General features: G+C 42.7%; 1 protein-coding gene across 1 annotated transcript in view; it reads left to right on the top strand.

Annotated features, from left to right (window-relative positions):
- The window catches only part of STRN (striatin), an 80,298-nt gene that overhangs the window by 40,575 nt on the left and 23,407 nt on the right, over positions 1-16,316 (top strand). Inside the window, exons 6-8 of the mRNA XM_069954143.1 lie at positions 4,671-4,800; positions 5,322-5,457; positions 11,489-11,599. Coding sequence (XP_069810244.1) covers positions 4,671-4,800; positions 5,322-5,457; positions 11,489-11,599 — 377 coding nt within the window. The remainder of the gene's footprint in view (positions 1-4,670; positions 4,801-5,321; positions 5,458-11,488; positions 11,600-16,316) is intronic.

Here is a 16,316-nt window from a genome sequence, read left to right as displayed (position 1 = left end):
CTTCACTTCCTGGATAACATGGTGATGTCACTTCCTGGATAACATGGTGATGTCACTTCCTGGATAACATGGTGATGTCACTTCCTGGATAACATGGTGATGTTACTAACTGGATAACATGGTGATGTCACTTCCTGGATAACATGGTGATGTCACTTCCTGGATAACATGGTGATGTTACTAACTGGATAACATGGTGATGTCACTCCCTGGATAACATGGTGATGTCACTTCCTGGATAACGTGGTGATGTCACTTCCTGGATAACATGGTGATGTCACCTCCTGGATAACATGGTGATGTCACTTCCTGGATAACATGGTGATGTCACCTCCTGGATAACATGGTGATGTCACCTCCTGGATAACACGGTGATGTCACGACCCGACTCCCAGAGGTGTACGGGCTGTGGCTGCTGGAGAGGATGATGGCAGGGGGATGCTCAGTGTCTCTCCAGTGCCCTGTGTCCCTCACACAGCGACACCCCTGCTCTACAATAGTCATCTGTAGAAACACAAATTGTTGGTCTTGATGCTTTCAGCCACCAGGATGTCACCATTTTTGAAGCAGGTTGTCAGCCAGTGCATTCTGCTGTTATCGTAGTGGATATGTACAGTCTTCCTTACTACATTGTACACTGGCACAAGAAGAGTCGCAACAGGCTGTAGGCCATCAAAGTCTTGGAACTGTTTGTGTAGGAGCTCTTGGGCCATGTTGATGATGATATTGGCCAGCATGCCCCTGTAGCCTGTTCTGGATGGATAAGTGCTCTAGAGATGGGAGTTTATGTTCTGCCTCTCCAGTTGTGGTGGTCCCAGCTTGGGCGGCCTAGATCTCCAGCAGGTGGATCATAATAGCCTTCAGGCGCCGCTCTTTTGGCTGATGAGAATGTCCCGGGCCGACTGTCCTTGGAGCTTTACCAGAGGCCTTCATAATATCTTCATGAGGCTGCACCATATATTTTTCTCCAACATTTAAAAGTGTCACTGTTGGATTTTTTTTATTTTTTTTTTTGCAGAAATCAATAGTCTAGGTGATTTTAAGAAACTTTGTAATTGGGTTTATTAGGCAAATTTCAACAAGACTTTCCCCAGGTCCCCCCCCCCCCTCTCTCTCTTTCACTGCTCATTATCAGGAAGTCTCGACTCTTTTACATCAGTCGGGCCCTGTGTAACCTATGGAGGGGGGAGGAGGGAGATTAGTCGCCAGCAGAGAACAAAGGATTACGCAGTGGGAGCTGTGTGAAAGACGGTATTCAGAGGTCAGTGCTGACTTCATAGGAGATAGCCCGGTGATGTAGTTGTAAATTTACTCTTTGTTGTCCTGTTTTGGTGCCTCATCTCCCTCCACCCCTTCCCTCTCCATATGGAAGACAGGAGGAGAGCTTCAAACTGCTTTTTCATGATAAAAATGCATTTTTCAGCTAATAAACCCAATTACAAAGTTTCCCAAAATCATCTGTACTATTGATATCTGAAAAAAAAAAAAAAAAAAAAAAAAAAAAAAAAAAAAGTTTAACAACAGTGACACTTTCCACTAGTTTTCCAATAGTTAGAGGGCTCACCTTCCATGGCTGTGTCTAGCCGCCGCCTTTTAGTAGGCGGTTACAGATATGGATTAGAAACGGATCTGCAGCATCATCATTCCGGGTCTTTTTTGTTGGCGTTGAGGTGTGAGAAGCCCCTCACTCATCTCATCAACAGGAACATCTCCATTTTCTGCAATCTTGTTAGTGTAATCAGCATCTCCTACCTTGTACTGTAGGTTTGTTTCTCCTGCGTCATGGATGACGATGCGGGCTCTGTTTTGTTTTGTTTTGTTTTAGTTTGTATTCAAGACTACAAATCTCGGTTATTCTCGAACTAAGATATTTGCGTTTTCTATTTATTTTTATTTTTTTGTAGAATGTGAAATTATATGGTCAATACCAATATAGTGGTACAGCCCATTGATCAGTCTTGTGTAATACATGGAGTTAGTTATGTGTCTTCTACAACTCCCATGATGCTCAGACAACCCACAACTGATGTAAAACTACAACTCTCAGCTTCCCTAGACTGCAGACGGCTGTTTGGGTTGGCTGGCAGTTGTGGTGTTGTAACAGCGGGAAAGTATCAGGATGGAGACCTCTAGGGCGGGTATAAAGTAGCTTTCTGTATGTATAGACTGAAAGATAGAAAACACTGCTGTGTATAGACTCAGTGATGTAACTAGAACCCTATGCTAAAGTACATGGGGCTCAGATGCAATACCGTATACAACCTTTGGACAGTTGTTTTGTAGCCTTTTTTCTACTTCTGTCCAACAACTTTAAAGCAAATCTGTATTGCCCGAAAAATCGGTGCCTGGTGCGGGGGTCTTTTAATCTCCTGGTGTTTGGGTAAATTATTTTATTCAGGCGGTGTGGTGCAACACTGTAAATACCTGATGTATAACTATGTGATTGGAGAAGAAGCCTCCTGCTCTGTCACATGGGTAACAGTAGCCATTGAGAGATCATTATTATTATTTATTTATTTATTTATTTATTTTTGTCTGTTGAAGGGTTACTTCACGGAAAACATTTTTCTTTTAAATCAACTGATGGCAGAAAGTTATACAGATTTGTTATTTACTTCTGTTTAAAAATCTCCAGTCTTCCAGTACTTATCAGCTGCTGTATGTCCTGCAGGAAGTGGTGTATTCTCTCCAGTCTGACAGTGCTCTCTGCTGCCACCTCTGTCCATGTCAGGAACTGTGCAGAGCAGCAGCAAATCCTCATAGAAAATCTCTTCTGTTCTAGACAGTTCCTGACATGGACAGAGGTGGCAGCAGGGAGCACTGTGTCAGACTGGAGATAATACATCACTTCTTGCAGGGCATACAACAGCTGATAAGTACTGGAAGAGTGGAGATTGTTTTTTGTTTTTTTTTGTTGTTTTTATTCTTTTCTTTTGGGAGTACCTCTTTAACACCAGATTAGGAGTGATATGTCTTGAGTGACCAAGATTGCGTTTGACATTTAGTAAGCAGACACTTAAAACTCTTCTAAAGCCAAGAAAGTCCCTTTAACTGTATCTGTAACTCTTGATGTGGCCAATAAAGTTTGAGATATCTGAACACAACCATTAGCTGGAAGAAACCCTCGGTGGAGTCCTCTGTCCTGCACAGAATAATACAGTGATCTTTCAACTTACAATGGCCTCAAGATACAATATTTTCAACATACAATGGTCCTATCTGGACCATCGTATCTTGAGACCAGACTGAACATACAACATACAATGCTACAGACAGTCAGGATCTGCGGCACATGCAAATAACTAGATGATCAACCAATGAGTGGCCATTTTACTGGTAAAACCCCAGTATTAGTGAGGTGCCTGCACTGGTTGGCTGTCTAGTAGGGATTCTCTCAGTACAGTGTGATACTACATGTCCTGTGCTGCTCCTTACCTGGGCCAGTTTTCCATAGAATTTTGGTCTTAACATACAATATTATAATTATGGTAAGTTTAGCGACTACTGTACCTATAAACTGTGGAGTGATTCATCGTTGCAGACTCCTCAGACAAACCAGTTGGTCCACATGATTATCTTCTTATGTTCTTCCAGTCGCTGTGAAGGCCGGATACAGCTCTTGACTTGTGCGCGGTTCAGCAGATTATAGTATTGTTAGTGGATTACACGAATTCAATTTTAGTTGTAGCTATTCTGAATTATTATAGTAAATTGCTTAATGGGTGGTTTCTTCTATGGCTGACATTTCACCGCGCCTAACATGTCAATCACGCTGCTCCTTTCCACAGGATAATATCCACAGATTGGGGGATAGGGCATTACATCCAGCGGAGAGCAACAGTTTTCCTCGCCAGGAGTAGTAACTTTCAGAAATATAAATTCATAATGAGATCAAGTCTCGTCTAATAATATACCCAATAGACATATTAAGAGATCTAATGGTACAGCCTTTGCTTTATATATGAAATACATTTATACTTACTATCCAGGCTCCTGGGTGTCCTTCTGCTCTTTTCCCTGCTTACTGCAGCCACCTCCTGAATCTTCTGAGGCCATCCATATAGTGACAGGAAGCTCGGCCAATCACTGGCCAATGCGCTCTCTTGTCTCGACCATTGATTGGCTGAGCGGCATGTCACTTCAGAGATGGCTTCGGCTGTGGGAGGAAAGCCAGCAGGACACTGCGAGAGCCTGGGCAGGTAAGTATAGCCTTTACTATTTTCTTTACAATGTCATCAGCTATCGGATGGGCACCTCCTATTACACGTAGTGATGCCTGGTTGTGACCAATGATTTTTCAAAATGTTGAAAGACAACGATCAGCCTATGATTGGCTTCTCGGTTGATCATTGTCTTTATTACACGGAGCAATATCTGTCCTAACCGGCCTGATTCAATTGATGATCGTTCCGCATAAGTTGCTTTATTAGTTTAGTGTGAACAGCATGTTTTCCTATTGATGTAATATTTTATTTAATGCAGTAGAGTTGCCTAGAAGAATGTGGGATGAAAGCCATGGGTTTTGTGTAGGAGACATGACAAGCTGTAATTACCAGGTTCTGTGAATGACATCTGCCTATTTGGACGCAAAAAAACAACTTTATCATATAAGTTTTCAGTATTTCCAATCAGCTCAATAGATGATCTGTGTTCTTTTCATTTTACATTAGGAAACCAGATATGACTGACTCGGCCTCTGTACTCGAAACATTCAAATTTCTGGAAAATGCTGCTGCGGAGTTCAGTGACGAAGAGGATGATGATGACAATGATGGCAAGACAAGCATAGATGCTGCAACGGTAAACTAATATGACACCCCTTCCCAAAAAGTGCACGCCTCTCCAATCACACACGCTTCTATTTCACAAAGATGCATTGTGCATGGGGTGCAAGTTGGTTGCATAAACATGTCACTTTATATGCACATTCCTCCAATCCTAGGGAGCCAATCTTCCTGTGTAATAAGAGAACTATCAATTGTTCATGCAGCCCTGGCTGCACATTTATTAAGCTGAGGTCCTCTAATACAGCCTTATGGTTGCCCCCAGCTTTTCTTTCCTATATGGCAAACTAATCTGCCCCAAAAATATACTCTAACTACATTGAGGTATTACACATTAGTAAACCTCTGTATGGAAAAGCCCAGTCTGCTCCACTATACTATAATGTATAACATTACGTGGGAGCCTATACAGTGGTATCCAGCATCGCTATATGTCAGACCTTTTTTTTTTTTTTTCCCCCACCAGTTTTTCTCACCTTGTACAGTAGATGTCTGCTAACCTTACTGTCTGGGTTCTTTTCTGTCTTTGATATGAAGATTGTGAGAAGGCGAGTCATGCCTGACCCTAACGAAGATCGGGACACAGAGGAGGCTTTAAAAGAGTTTGACTTCTTGGTGTCAGATGATACTGATGGCGGAGAGTCTAGGAGCGCCGGTGACGGCACTGAATGGGGTAAGGCTGTGTTTATTCTCTAAGTCTTTGCAGCTCTATATTGTAGCATATTATTTATACCACTTCATTGTGTATGGCACTATATCACTTCAGGCTGGTTCCTTCACATGAACAAAGTTCTGACTTGTTTTTTTCTTTTTGTCAGATTTTTAATGCTATATTACCAGTCAGCCTTCCCCCATGTTGGTTTTCATGCATCATAATTCGCTTGTTGACCTATGGGCAACTTCTTCGCCTTCTGCTATTACCATCTTTTTACTTGGATAAAATATTCCTTATGTTATCGATAATTAGTTTCTTAGACTATGTTCCCACTCATTCTTCGGACCTCATTTTGTCACCCCCCTCCCTTCCATGTACGCCTGAACGAGGCATGCGTCCAGATGCAACTCTGTCCATTGTAGTATTTCTCTGTGTCTGTAATGGGCTGCAGAAAAGTATCGCTATCAGGCTGGATTTAATGTATCTCATCTGTAACGTGAGCCTTATTGGAGGGATGCGAGAGGTAGAACTTGACTCTTCCTGGACCCCACCCCCCCCCAAAAAAATAAAAACTCAGCCTCCATACATTTCTCCCTAATATTATCAGGAAGGTGAACCAAATCAAATATGAGTGTGCAATTAAACTCTAATCACCCAGTTGTTAAAGTGGCTTTTCGATGGTCCAAAAACTATAAATATGTTCCTGGCTTTTCAACCCCCTTTAATTCTGTAGACTTCCTGTGTAACTAGTCTCTCACTCCGGCAGATCCAGTGTTTATAACTTTTATGTCCTGGCAGCCGGTCTTTGTAGACAATTAACATGTTATCACTTCTGGAAGCGTTCCATCATAGTCAGAGCTTAGTGTTGGGTCACTTTTAAAAAATTTTTTATATGTCACGAGTTGTGATTGATTGGGGGGTAAGAACCTCACCGATTACTAGATATGTAGAGAACAAGCATGAGCTGCACATGTCACTTCCCAGCTTGCCACTTGATCAGACATGTTGCAAGAGATGGACTCTCTAGACTTAGAGGAGATGGTCCTTTCCATCTAGATGGATTCAGTGGCGAGCCTGGGATTCAAACACACAGCCTTTCCTGGTTGTATCTAGCAGTCAGTAAGGGCCCCTGATCAATTAAAAGTTTTAGTTTTCTTTAAGTTGTTGTAATGAGATTAACACTTTAAGGAACACTTGTCATGAAATGTAACCCAAGATGATATCATGTTAAAGTGATACTGTATTTTCAGACTCTGCCCCCAAACCCCCTGTGGTGCGGGTCGAGCTAAGGACACCCGTGCACTAGGCCTACAGCGCCTCTCTCCCTTCTGGGGCTAGATGTTAATCTTCAGCAGGCCGAGGGCACGGATGTCCTAAGCCCTGCTTCGTTGACGCTGCGCCACCCTGCAACGCAGAAGTAAATATTTTTAAGTTCCATTTTTAGAATGCAAGGTTCAGACACAGCCATTGCCACTACTGATACGCTAGGAGTTGACATGGAGTTTAATAACAAGCGCTACAAGATGCTCACTCACCTGTAAATGCTGTAGTACCAACAGAATTGGTCAAAACATAGAGAAAATGAGTTAAATTATGTTTTTAAGATTTGGAAATAAAGCTAAGTGCAGGGTTGTGCAGCATGCAGGAACGCTAGTACCTAGCTGATTGCGCTTGTGTGACAGCTGTTTCGCCCTGATACCGTGCTTCTACGCACAAATGCAATCCGCTAGGTACTAGCGTTCCTGAATGCCGCACAACCCTGCACTTATGTTTTAAAGATTTGAAAGTAAAGCTACTTTTAACGGTGAGTGGCCTCTTACCCATTTTCTTTGTTTTGAGGTTATCTCCTCCTCTTGTTTACGCATAAGGTTTGTTACTACTGCTCTTTGTGGTCTCTTGGGGGAACTCTTTGAATTGCCGGGTTTGCATTCGACGTCCATGTCATCCGTGTTTCACGGACAGAACACAGGATGTGTGAATGCAGCCTAAGTGTACACAATGAGTAAGAGCTGGTTTGTTTGGCTTCTCTCTAGTTTTAGTTATCACTTCAGTCTATATGCACGTTATGTTGGATTGGATTGTGCAGCTCAAAAAATGTCCATTTCTTTTAAAAGCACAAACATTTAGAACTTTTAAGGCTTTTTTTTCCCATCCTTTTTTTTAAAAAAAAACAAAACAAACATTTTATGACTTTTATGGGGCTGTAGGCCAAAACCATTTTTTTTTATTTTTTTCATTTTGAACATACAGTATTTTGGGCTATTTATGCTCCCTAACTATGGCCATATTCTGGCACATAAAGTCTTGAAATTATGGCTGTAAAATGTATACAACCTAAGGGACATTTCACCATTGGTTTATTCTCTTCTAACTGATTCAGCTCAGCATCGCTGTGTCCATTAGAGGGTAGGGCTAGCTTCCCCCTGGAGGTGTCTGGCAGCAGCTTACTCCCCCTCTCCCCACTGAATGCACATACACGTTCCTGTGAATTTCTGTTTTGGTGTGGGGGTTCGGGGGTGAGGACGGGATGCAGCGATGCTGAGCTGAATCCGCTCTGCATATTTACATCCCCCATTGAGACCACAAATGGCTCCAGGGACAATTCACAAGACCTGGAGTCGTCTGTGTTTTGAGTGGGAGACACAAAAGCTGGCTGAGGATACTTACCAGCAAAGAGGAAATAAGCTGCTGCCAGACACCTCCAGGGGAACCCAATGGATCAGCAGGTAGAAATGTTGCCCTGCCCTATTATTCTTCCCGACATCTGTTGTGTAGAGTAAGGAGGCCCCAATAGACATAAGATAGTTGGCTGATCCTGACAGTACCTGTTGTTTGCTGGGTTCTCGGTGACACCCAGTATGTTTTTGTGGGAATAGTGCAGAGTGTAATAGAACAATCTTATGTTTGAGGCCTTCTACATTTATTTACATGGCCATGAGCTCTGACACCAGATCTGCAGAAGCATCGGTATAATAGTAGGTCAGTGACCATATAGTGCGGTTCCTCTTCGCCATAAATCATTTACACCGTGGATAAAAGATCTCTATACCTGAGTGTAATAGCTTGACAAGTAACCTGTAAGATTGTGTATATGCTAATATACTAAAAGGAGAGAAGTTTATAGAAATCTGGCGCTATATATAACAGCCTGAGCTTGCTGCACCTTGAGATGGGATGAATGCTATCCTTGGAATGAGGAAATACAGAAGAAACGTCACCGATTATACCTCAGGTCGACATTCTCAGAATGTTATAACCCGACTAATACTCCCTGTTTCTTAGGATTTCCAGATTTATAAAGGTTTTTAGAAAACATCTGGGTTTCTAAGGACATTCATCATGTTTTGTTGCCCTGATTTCTCTTATTTGTCACATACTGTGAACACTAGAGATGGCGTCATATATTTCTAATAACTTGCACAGAAGCGATCTATTGAAGACGTTCATTTGCTCCCATCATTGTTTTCTCCTGTGACCTTGGTTACTTCAGTGTATGAATCTGCGTTCACACTCATTGTGGTTTTTTATATATATATATATATATATATATATATATATATATATATATATATATATATAAAATTTAACCCTATTTTACATTTTGTCAGGTTTTACATTCACAGTTGCATTCCAAACGATTGAACCCCAATGGGCGGCTTGTTTTTCTGCTGTTCAGTGACTACAGTAGTATTAGAATTACTCCGCCTCTCTGTGACCAGTGTCTACTTTGTAAAGCACCATATGGCTATGGGTCTTTCTTTTAGCATATGCTCATTTGCAAGTGTTTCCTAGTCACAAAATTTTTGGATGACTCAACTTAAAGGGGTTAACCGGCACTCGCACATCTTTAACATAACAAACATGTTATACTTCTCCGCGCTCCTCCGGTGTCCTGATGTGGTTGCCAGTGACCCCTGCTGTCTGTAGTCACTGTTACTTCTGACACCAGCTCGTCTTGGGAGTTACAGCCCACTTAGCCAATCACTGACTGAGATAGGACAGCTCCCCGGCTAGTGATTGGCTGAGCAGGCGGTCACTCCTGAGATGAGCTAGTCTCAGAAGTAACAGTGACTACAGACAGTGGGGACCTCAGTGAACTGCATTTGGACACAGGGGGAACGCTTAGAGGTAAGCATAACATGTTTATTTTCTTATATGACAGCAACATGTGTGAGCAGCAGAGAACCCCTTTAAAGCGAATGTACCATCAGGCACATTCGCTTTAACATGACCCACGGATAGATTGGTGCTGGTGCCGCGGTTGAAAAATGGACCGCTGCACCATCCGTGGTCATGTTAAAGCGCATGTGCCTGAGCAAACACGGCGCAGTGTCCTGCTTTGAGCGAATGGGAGAGCACGCGCCTGTCCGCTCCCTCTCCTCTCCGCTCAAAGAATGAACATGTTCATTCTCTGAGCGGAGAGCGGCGGCAGCGGACGGCCGCGCGCCCTCGCCATTCACTTAACAGCAGGACACTGAGCATGGCGGGATTCCGTGACGGAGAGCTCCGCCGCACAATTGCGTCATGTTTGCTGAGTGTGAACCGGCCCTAAGGCTGATCAATGGTACATGGGTGAAGCACACCCGATGCATCTCATAATAAAGTTCTTGCACATGTGTGCTCCTATAAGGATTCCGTTTAGGAGGTTGGAATAATTTTGAGGCTGCTGTAGTCACTAACAGTGGCATGTAGTTACATTTGGGGAAAGCCCCTTGTTTTATTAGTATTCAGCTACTTGAATTGTTCTTGTTTTGATTTCTTTTTGTTTCTTTGTAAACTGGCGGCAGTTTGTTATTAAAGGGAACCAGGCAGACCAATTGGGCTGATATGGTTCCCTGGAGCGGTGTATAAAGCTCCTGTACAGCCTGTGGCACGTGTCAGCTGCAGCATCAGCTTTATACCTGAGAAAATGAAGGTTAATTCCCCCCCCCCCCCCCCCAGCATGTGGCAGGTAGTCATCTGGGTGGCTCCCCGCATGTGTCTAGTCACTACTCTCTGCCTGTCAGCGCACTCTGCAAGGATGATTGACAGAGAGGCTCGTTACTGGCACCTGTCACTGTCAGTCATCCCCGCCAAGCACACTGATTAGACGCGTATAGGAAGCCACCCAGATGAATACCTGCCACGTGGGGGGTTTAAACGTCATTTTCTCGAGTATAAAGCTGCTGCAGCTGGTGCGTGCCCCACAAAAGCTTTATACTGTGCTCCAGGGAACCAAACCAGCCCAAGTGGGCTGATTGGTTCCCTTAAAGCCCCTACTAAATAAATAAACTGAATTTCCATTAGTGGCGGCTCAATCATTTTGAATATAACTGCACACTTTAATGTTTCTCTAGGTTTTTATATATGCGCTGCACCACTTTTATCATTAGAAAGAAAGTTTCAGGTGGGAGATTTATCCAAACTAGTGCAAGGGTGACCAAAATAGACAAAGCATGTAAAGTGCTGCGGTATCTTAGTGCCATACAAATCAAAGCATACAGGTCACATTAACCACTTGCCTCCAGGAACCTGTTGAGTTGCAGGGCATCTGAACACTGCTACCAGCAGCTCAGCCACTCTACTGTGCTCTAGTTTTGTTATATCTGTCCTGTTGTATTTCCCATCTGGGGCTAAGCAGTACTGATCAGGTACAGTAGTACATGTGACCGGGATGGTCAGTGTGCTGAATCTAACCAAACAAGAATCAGCATTAGCACTCGTGTTGGTTGACAGCCGGCCCTACTCCCATGGGTGCCAACTGGCAAGCTGTGTTCATTAGGGAGTCTGTCGGGCTTCCTAAAGAATACCTAAAATTAGAAACCCTGGTAGGTATGAATATCCTTTTATACTTGTGCTTGTCATACTGTAATTCTGTGCCGTAAGTGGAAAAGAATGAAGCTCTGTTAATCGGCTATAACAGCGAGGGACGTGCCGTGCACACATAATGTTAGTGTTCATGCCTCGTTCTATGGCAAAAAAAGAAAGTTGCAGGCGTCTTCTTCAATCACATTTCTTGGTAAATCATTTATATTGAAGAGGAATATGTTTGATTTCTTTCACTGTTTAGAAAAGGAAGACCAGTGCCCTATACCGGAATCCTGGAATATCGATCAGGGAGTAATAACCAAGCTCAAGGAACAATACAAAAAGGAGCGCAAGGGGAAAAAAGGGGTGAAGAGTAAGTGGAAAACATTGCACTTCCAAATCATCAATCCCACCTCTTTCATATCCTCCCTTCCCTCCAAAGCTATTTTTCATTATTTTTCTTTCAATGTTTTCCTGAACCACTTACTCTTTTACTTTGCTGCTCCTCCTCTTTTTCCTGCTCTTCACCTTTTAACGGGCATTTGAGCTCTGTCATCTCTTAGATAAGTCAGGCCGTACTAGCCGTGATCTTGTACATGGTGTCGTATCTGTTGTCTTGTAGTGGAACTAAACTCAATCCTACATTTCAATGTAAAAAAAAATGTATTTCCATCATAGTTGTATAAAAAAGTCATACCCCTTGCATTTCAAGGATTTAAAGGGGAACCTTGGCAAAGTTTTATACATCTGTAGTTTACTTCTGTTTAAAAATCTCCAGTCTTCTAGTACTTATTATCTGCTGTATGTCCTGCAGGAACTGGTGTATTCTTTCCAGTCTGACAGTGCTCTCTGCTTCCACCTCTGTCCATGTCAGGAATTGTCCAGAGTAGCAACAAATCCCCATAGAAAACCTCTCCGTCTCTGAACAGTTCCTGACATGGACAGAGGTGGCAGCAGAGAGCACTGTCTCAGACTGGAGAGAATACACCACTTCCTGCAGGGCATGCAGCAGCTAAGTACTGGAAGACTTGTGTTTTTTTAATTTGTTTTTTGCCAGAATAACTCTTTAACATTTGGCATTGGAGCCTGCTGTACATTCACATGAATTAAATACTTTCCAGGCAACTTCATATACTTCCTGCTATTATGTTCACACATCAAATTTTATCAGCCATGTACAGAATACCTGTGGCAGAGCTGGCCTTGGCTGCACACAGAGATTAGCCCCATCGTTGTTATTGGGGTGTGGCAAAAATAAATAAATAAATATATATATATATATATATATATATATATATATATATATATATATATATATATAATGTGTTATTAGCAATTTTCACACTAGTCCGGGTCAGATGAGAACTGAAAATAACCTCAAAAAATCTCCATGTTACAGGCAGGTGCTTGGCCAGTGGGAAAGCCGCTCTGAGAGCCCATGTCTATAACTTTTTACCAGTGTGGAATCTGTGGATAGGATTGCCAGCATTTATTTATTTTTTTTTTTTTTTTTATAAATATGATTGAGTTTAGTTCCACTTTAAGAGCTACATATTTTTGTCCCGTTAAAGTGGTATTCCCATCCCATAAGGTGTTAGTACAAATCGCTAGAGTATACCATCCCAGATCTGACCACTGGGGCTGTGAGAATATTGTAGATACAATGCGGATGTAGCTCTACATCTCCTGACTGTGTGGCTGTGCAGAGGACTACTCCTGCATTGGGATCCCTATACAGCCAGGTGGCCGGCGCCGTTCCCTGTACACCAGCATCCCCTTCCTTCTCATGATCACTGGTAGTTCAAGAGGTAATCTTTCCCCCCCCCCCCCCCAAAGTGATCATAAAGTGATGGTATAGCCTAGGGATTTCTACAGTGGGATACTACAAGATTGCAAAGCTTATTATTCCTCCATTCAAATATAATTAAAAATTTTATAGTTTATATTTGGTGCTGGCGCCTCAGTGTTCAGTCAACCACAATGAAAGAATTTACCAAAAAACGCATTAAAGCTAGAGTCACACTTAATGGATCCACAGCGGATTTGCAGCAAAATCAAATGCAGTTCCCTTACTGTCATAATGAATAGGGTTACATACAACGGAATGAAAACTCCGCTGTGAGTATGTAAACGTCTGCCCCTTTAACCTATGGCGGCCCAGTTAATACATTACCGGTCTGCGCTCCGGCCTACTTCTGTGGCTCCTGGCATCATGATGTCCCGCTCAGCCAATCAGTGTGCTGTTCTGCCGCTGCCATTGCTTTGCTGAACGGGATGTTAGGATGCCGGGAGCCACTGAAGCAGGCCGGAGCGTGGACTGGTAATGTATGCACTGGGCCGCCGGTTACATACTTGCAGTAGATTTAAAAATTCCACTGTCAGAATGTAACCTCTATTCAGAATGGCAGTAAGGGATTTGCAGCAGATTTTGCTTTGAACTCGCAGCGTGAAATCTGCTGTGCATCCGTGGGATCTTGTCTAAGGGTATGTTCACATGCTGCATATCGATTGTAGAATATGTCCAGTGTTTCTGCACCGAGACAACTGAATAGCTGAGCTGCTAAACATTAGTTACAAAAAATCCACAGCAGATCTGCAGCGTGTGAATGGGACCTAATGCAGATATTATTCCTGATCTTTTATAGGAAATTCACTTCACTTTATGTTGTTTTTTTTTTGTTTTTTTTTTTGCTAACCTTGATGCTTTAATAAGAATTGTAGATTTGCTATGGAGCTCTTTGTGCCCGTGAAAAGACAGATAAATTTTGCATTGAATATGCATCATGATTCCAGACCATTGCAGTGTCCATGCTGCGCAGAGACAGAGCTGATCATGGCCAGTGACTTAGTGCCATCATCCATTCCCCCAGCATTACATTACTGCATCACAATAAAATACTATGTACGTTAGTACACTACTGTTGTGTGAACGTCAGCGGTTGATAACCTGCAATTTGCTTAGTAAGAGCCGAGGGACGTCGCTTATCCCATCAAATCGCGGAGAATATCATTGGTGATGGCTGCAGCTGTCCTATGACAATAATGGGGGGTGTTCCCATCTCCAAAAGGTATCCCTTCTCCACATTATTGGAGATTACAGGCTGCTTGGTTGGGGTGTAACTGCTGGGACCCCTATCGGTCACAACAAAGGTGATAAAATGGACCCCAAAATACCAAAGTACCAAACACATGACCAGTGCTCCCTCATGTAATTCTCTATAAGCTTCCGAGCACTGGAGGTGAGAATACCCATTTATTTTACTTTCATGAGGAATGTACCCACATGAATTCAGCCTGTTTACATTTTGAAAGTTGAGAAAAAGAAACTTTTGGCCCAGACAGCCCCTTTCAAGGGGATGCAAACATTTGCCTCTGTGTGTACAGTTAGATATGCTTGAGGCTGATTGTTTATACCTAGGTACATTGCTGTATACACCAGTGCATCACAACTCTAGTGGGGTTGGATATATTGACTCAAAGGGGTACTCCAGCGGAGGGGGGGGGGGAATATATATATATATATATATATATATATATATATATATATATATATATATATATATATATATTTATTTATTTATTTTATTTTTTAATTGGTGTCAGAAATTTATAAATTACTATAAAAAAAAAAAATCTCAAGTCTTCCAGTACTTATCATCTGCTGTATGTCCTGCAGAAAGTGGCTTGTGCAGTCTGACACAGCACTCTCTGCTGCCACCTCTGTCCATGTCAGGAACTGTACAGAGCAGCAGCAAATCCCCATAGAAAACCTCTCCTGCTCTGGACAGTTCCTGACATGGACAGAGGTGGCAGCAAAGAGCACTGTCAGACTGGAAATAATACACCACTTCCTGCAGGACATACAGCAGCTGATTTTAATTATTATTATTATTATTATTTTTTTAAATAGAAGTAATTTACAAATTTGTATAACTTTCTGACTCCAGTGGATTTGGAATTATTTTTTCCCGCTGCAGTACTACTTTAAGTGAACAGTCGATTCTTTAGGTTGATGAATTGCAAGCGTAACGATTTGTCTGACTTTGATGAGGGACAAGCTGTCCTGGGTAGATAACAGGGGCAGAGCATCTCCAAAACAGCAGGTCTTATTAACTATTAGTAAGGCCCCATTCCCACTGAGGAAAGGTAGCGGAATTCCGCGACGGAATTGTCCGCCGCGGAATGCCGTTAGCCTCCCGCTCATAATGGGAGTCTATGGGAGGCGCGCGCTCCTGCCCTGTCCGCGCTGAAGAATGAACATGTGACTTTCCTTGTAAATTCTGCCTCTTTTGCTCAGTGTGCACGAGCCCTTACACAGATGAGCTGCTGCACTGCACATGAACCCATCAGCACCTGTCCACGCCGACCTCTGACCTCTTATCAAGCCTTGTGTAAAGGAGCAGTGACCTATAGCAAACAATCAGAATCCAGCTTTCTTTCTTCAGAAGCCTTTTTTTTTTTTTTTTTTTTTTTAAATGAGAGAAGCAATCTGATTGCCCAAGCTTTGAAATGACCTTGCTGATTTACAAGATCAACATTGTTTTGAGGGGGGGGGGGGGGGGGTTGTAATCTTTTAAATGTTCAGCTAAAGTGAGACATACAGGGGGGGTTTATTAACATGGTGCTGCTGTTTTTGGTCAAAAATGTGACTCCTGCCCTTTTACACCACTCACTCACTCATTTTTTTTAAAGGGTTGGGGGCACAGACTGTTTTTCCACTGTGGTTTTTACCTCTCTTGGTGTTACAGATTTGACATACATTTTTAGCCAAATCATGGAGGGGGGGGGGGAGAGCAAGATCATGTGTGTGTATACTCCTTGATCTCTCAGTGTCATTTATGGCCATATTTTTAGAGTAAGTAAAACTTTAGACATGACCTTTGACATCAGACATGTCAAAGTTGTTGATCCCACCAGGTTTCACTGTGGGGACCTGCCAGGATCAGGAGATAAATTCATAGAGAGATGTTGCAGCAGTGCGATCCACTCCCCGGCCACCTGCTCTGACTGGCAAAGTAATCTCATAGACCTCAATTTATGGACGAAGCAGCATCACCTGCTCTGGTCATACAGCTGTGGAGACAGTGCCG

This window comes from Dendropsophus ebraccatus, chromosome 15 (assembly GCF_027789765.1).
Source record: "Dendropsophus ebraccatus isolate aDenEbr1 chromosome 15, aDenEbr1.pat, whole genome shotgun sequence".
Taxonomy (NCBI): Eukaryota; Metazoa; Chordata; class Amphibia; order Anura; family Hylidae; genus Dendropsophus; species Dendropsophus ebraccatus.
This window is presented reverse-complemented; position numbering and strand designations above follow the sequence as displayed.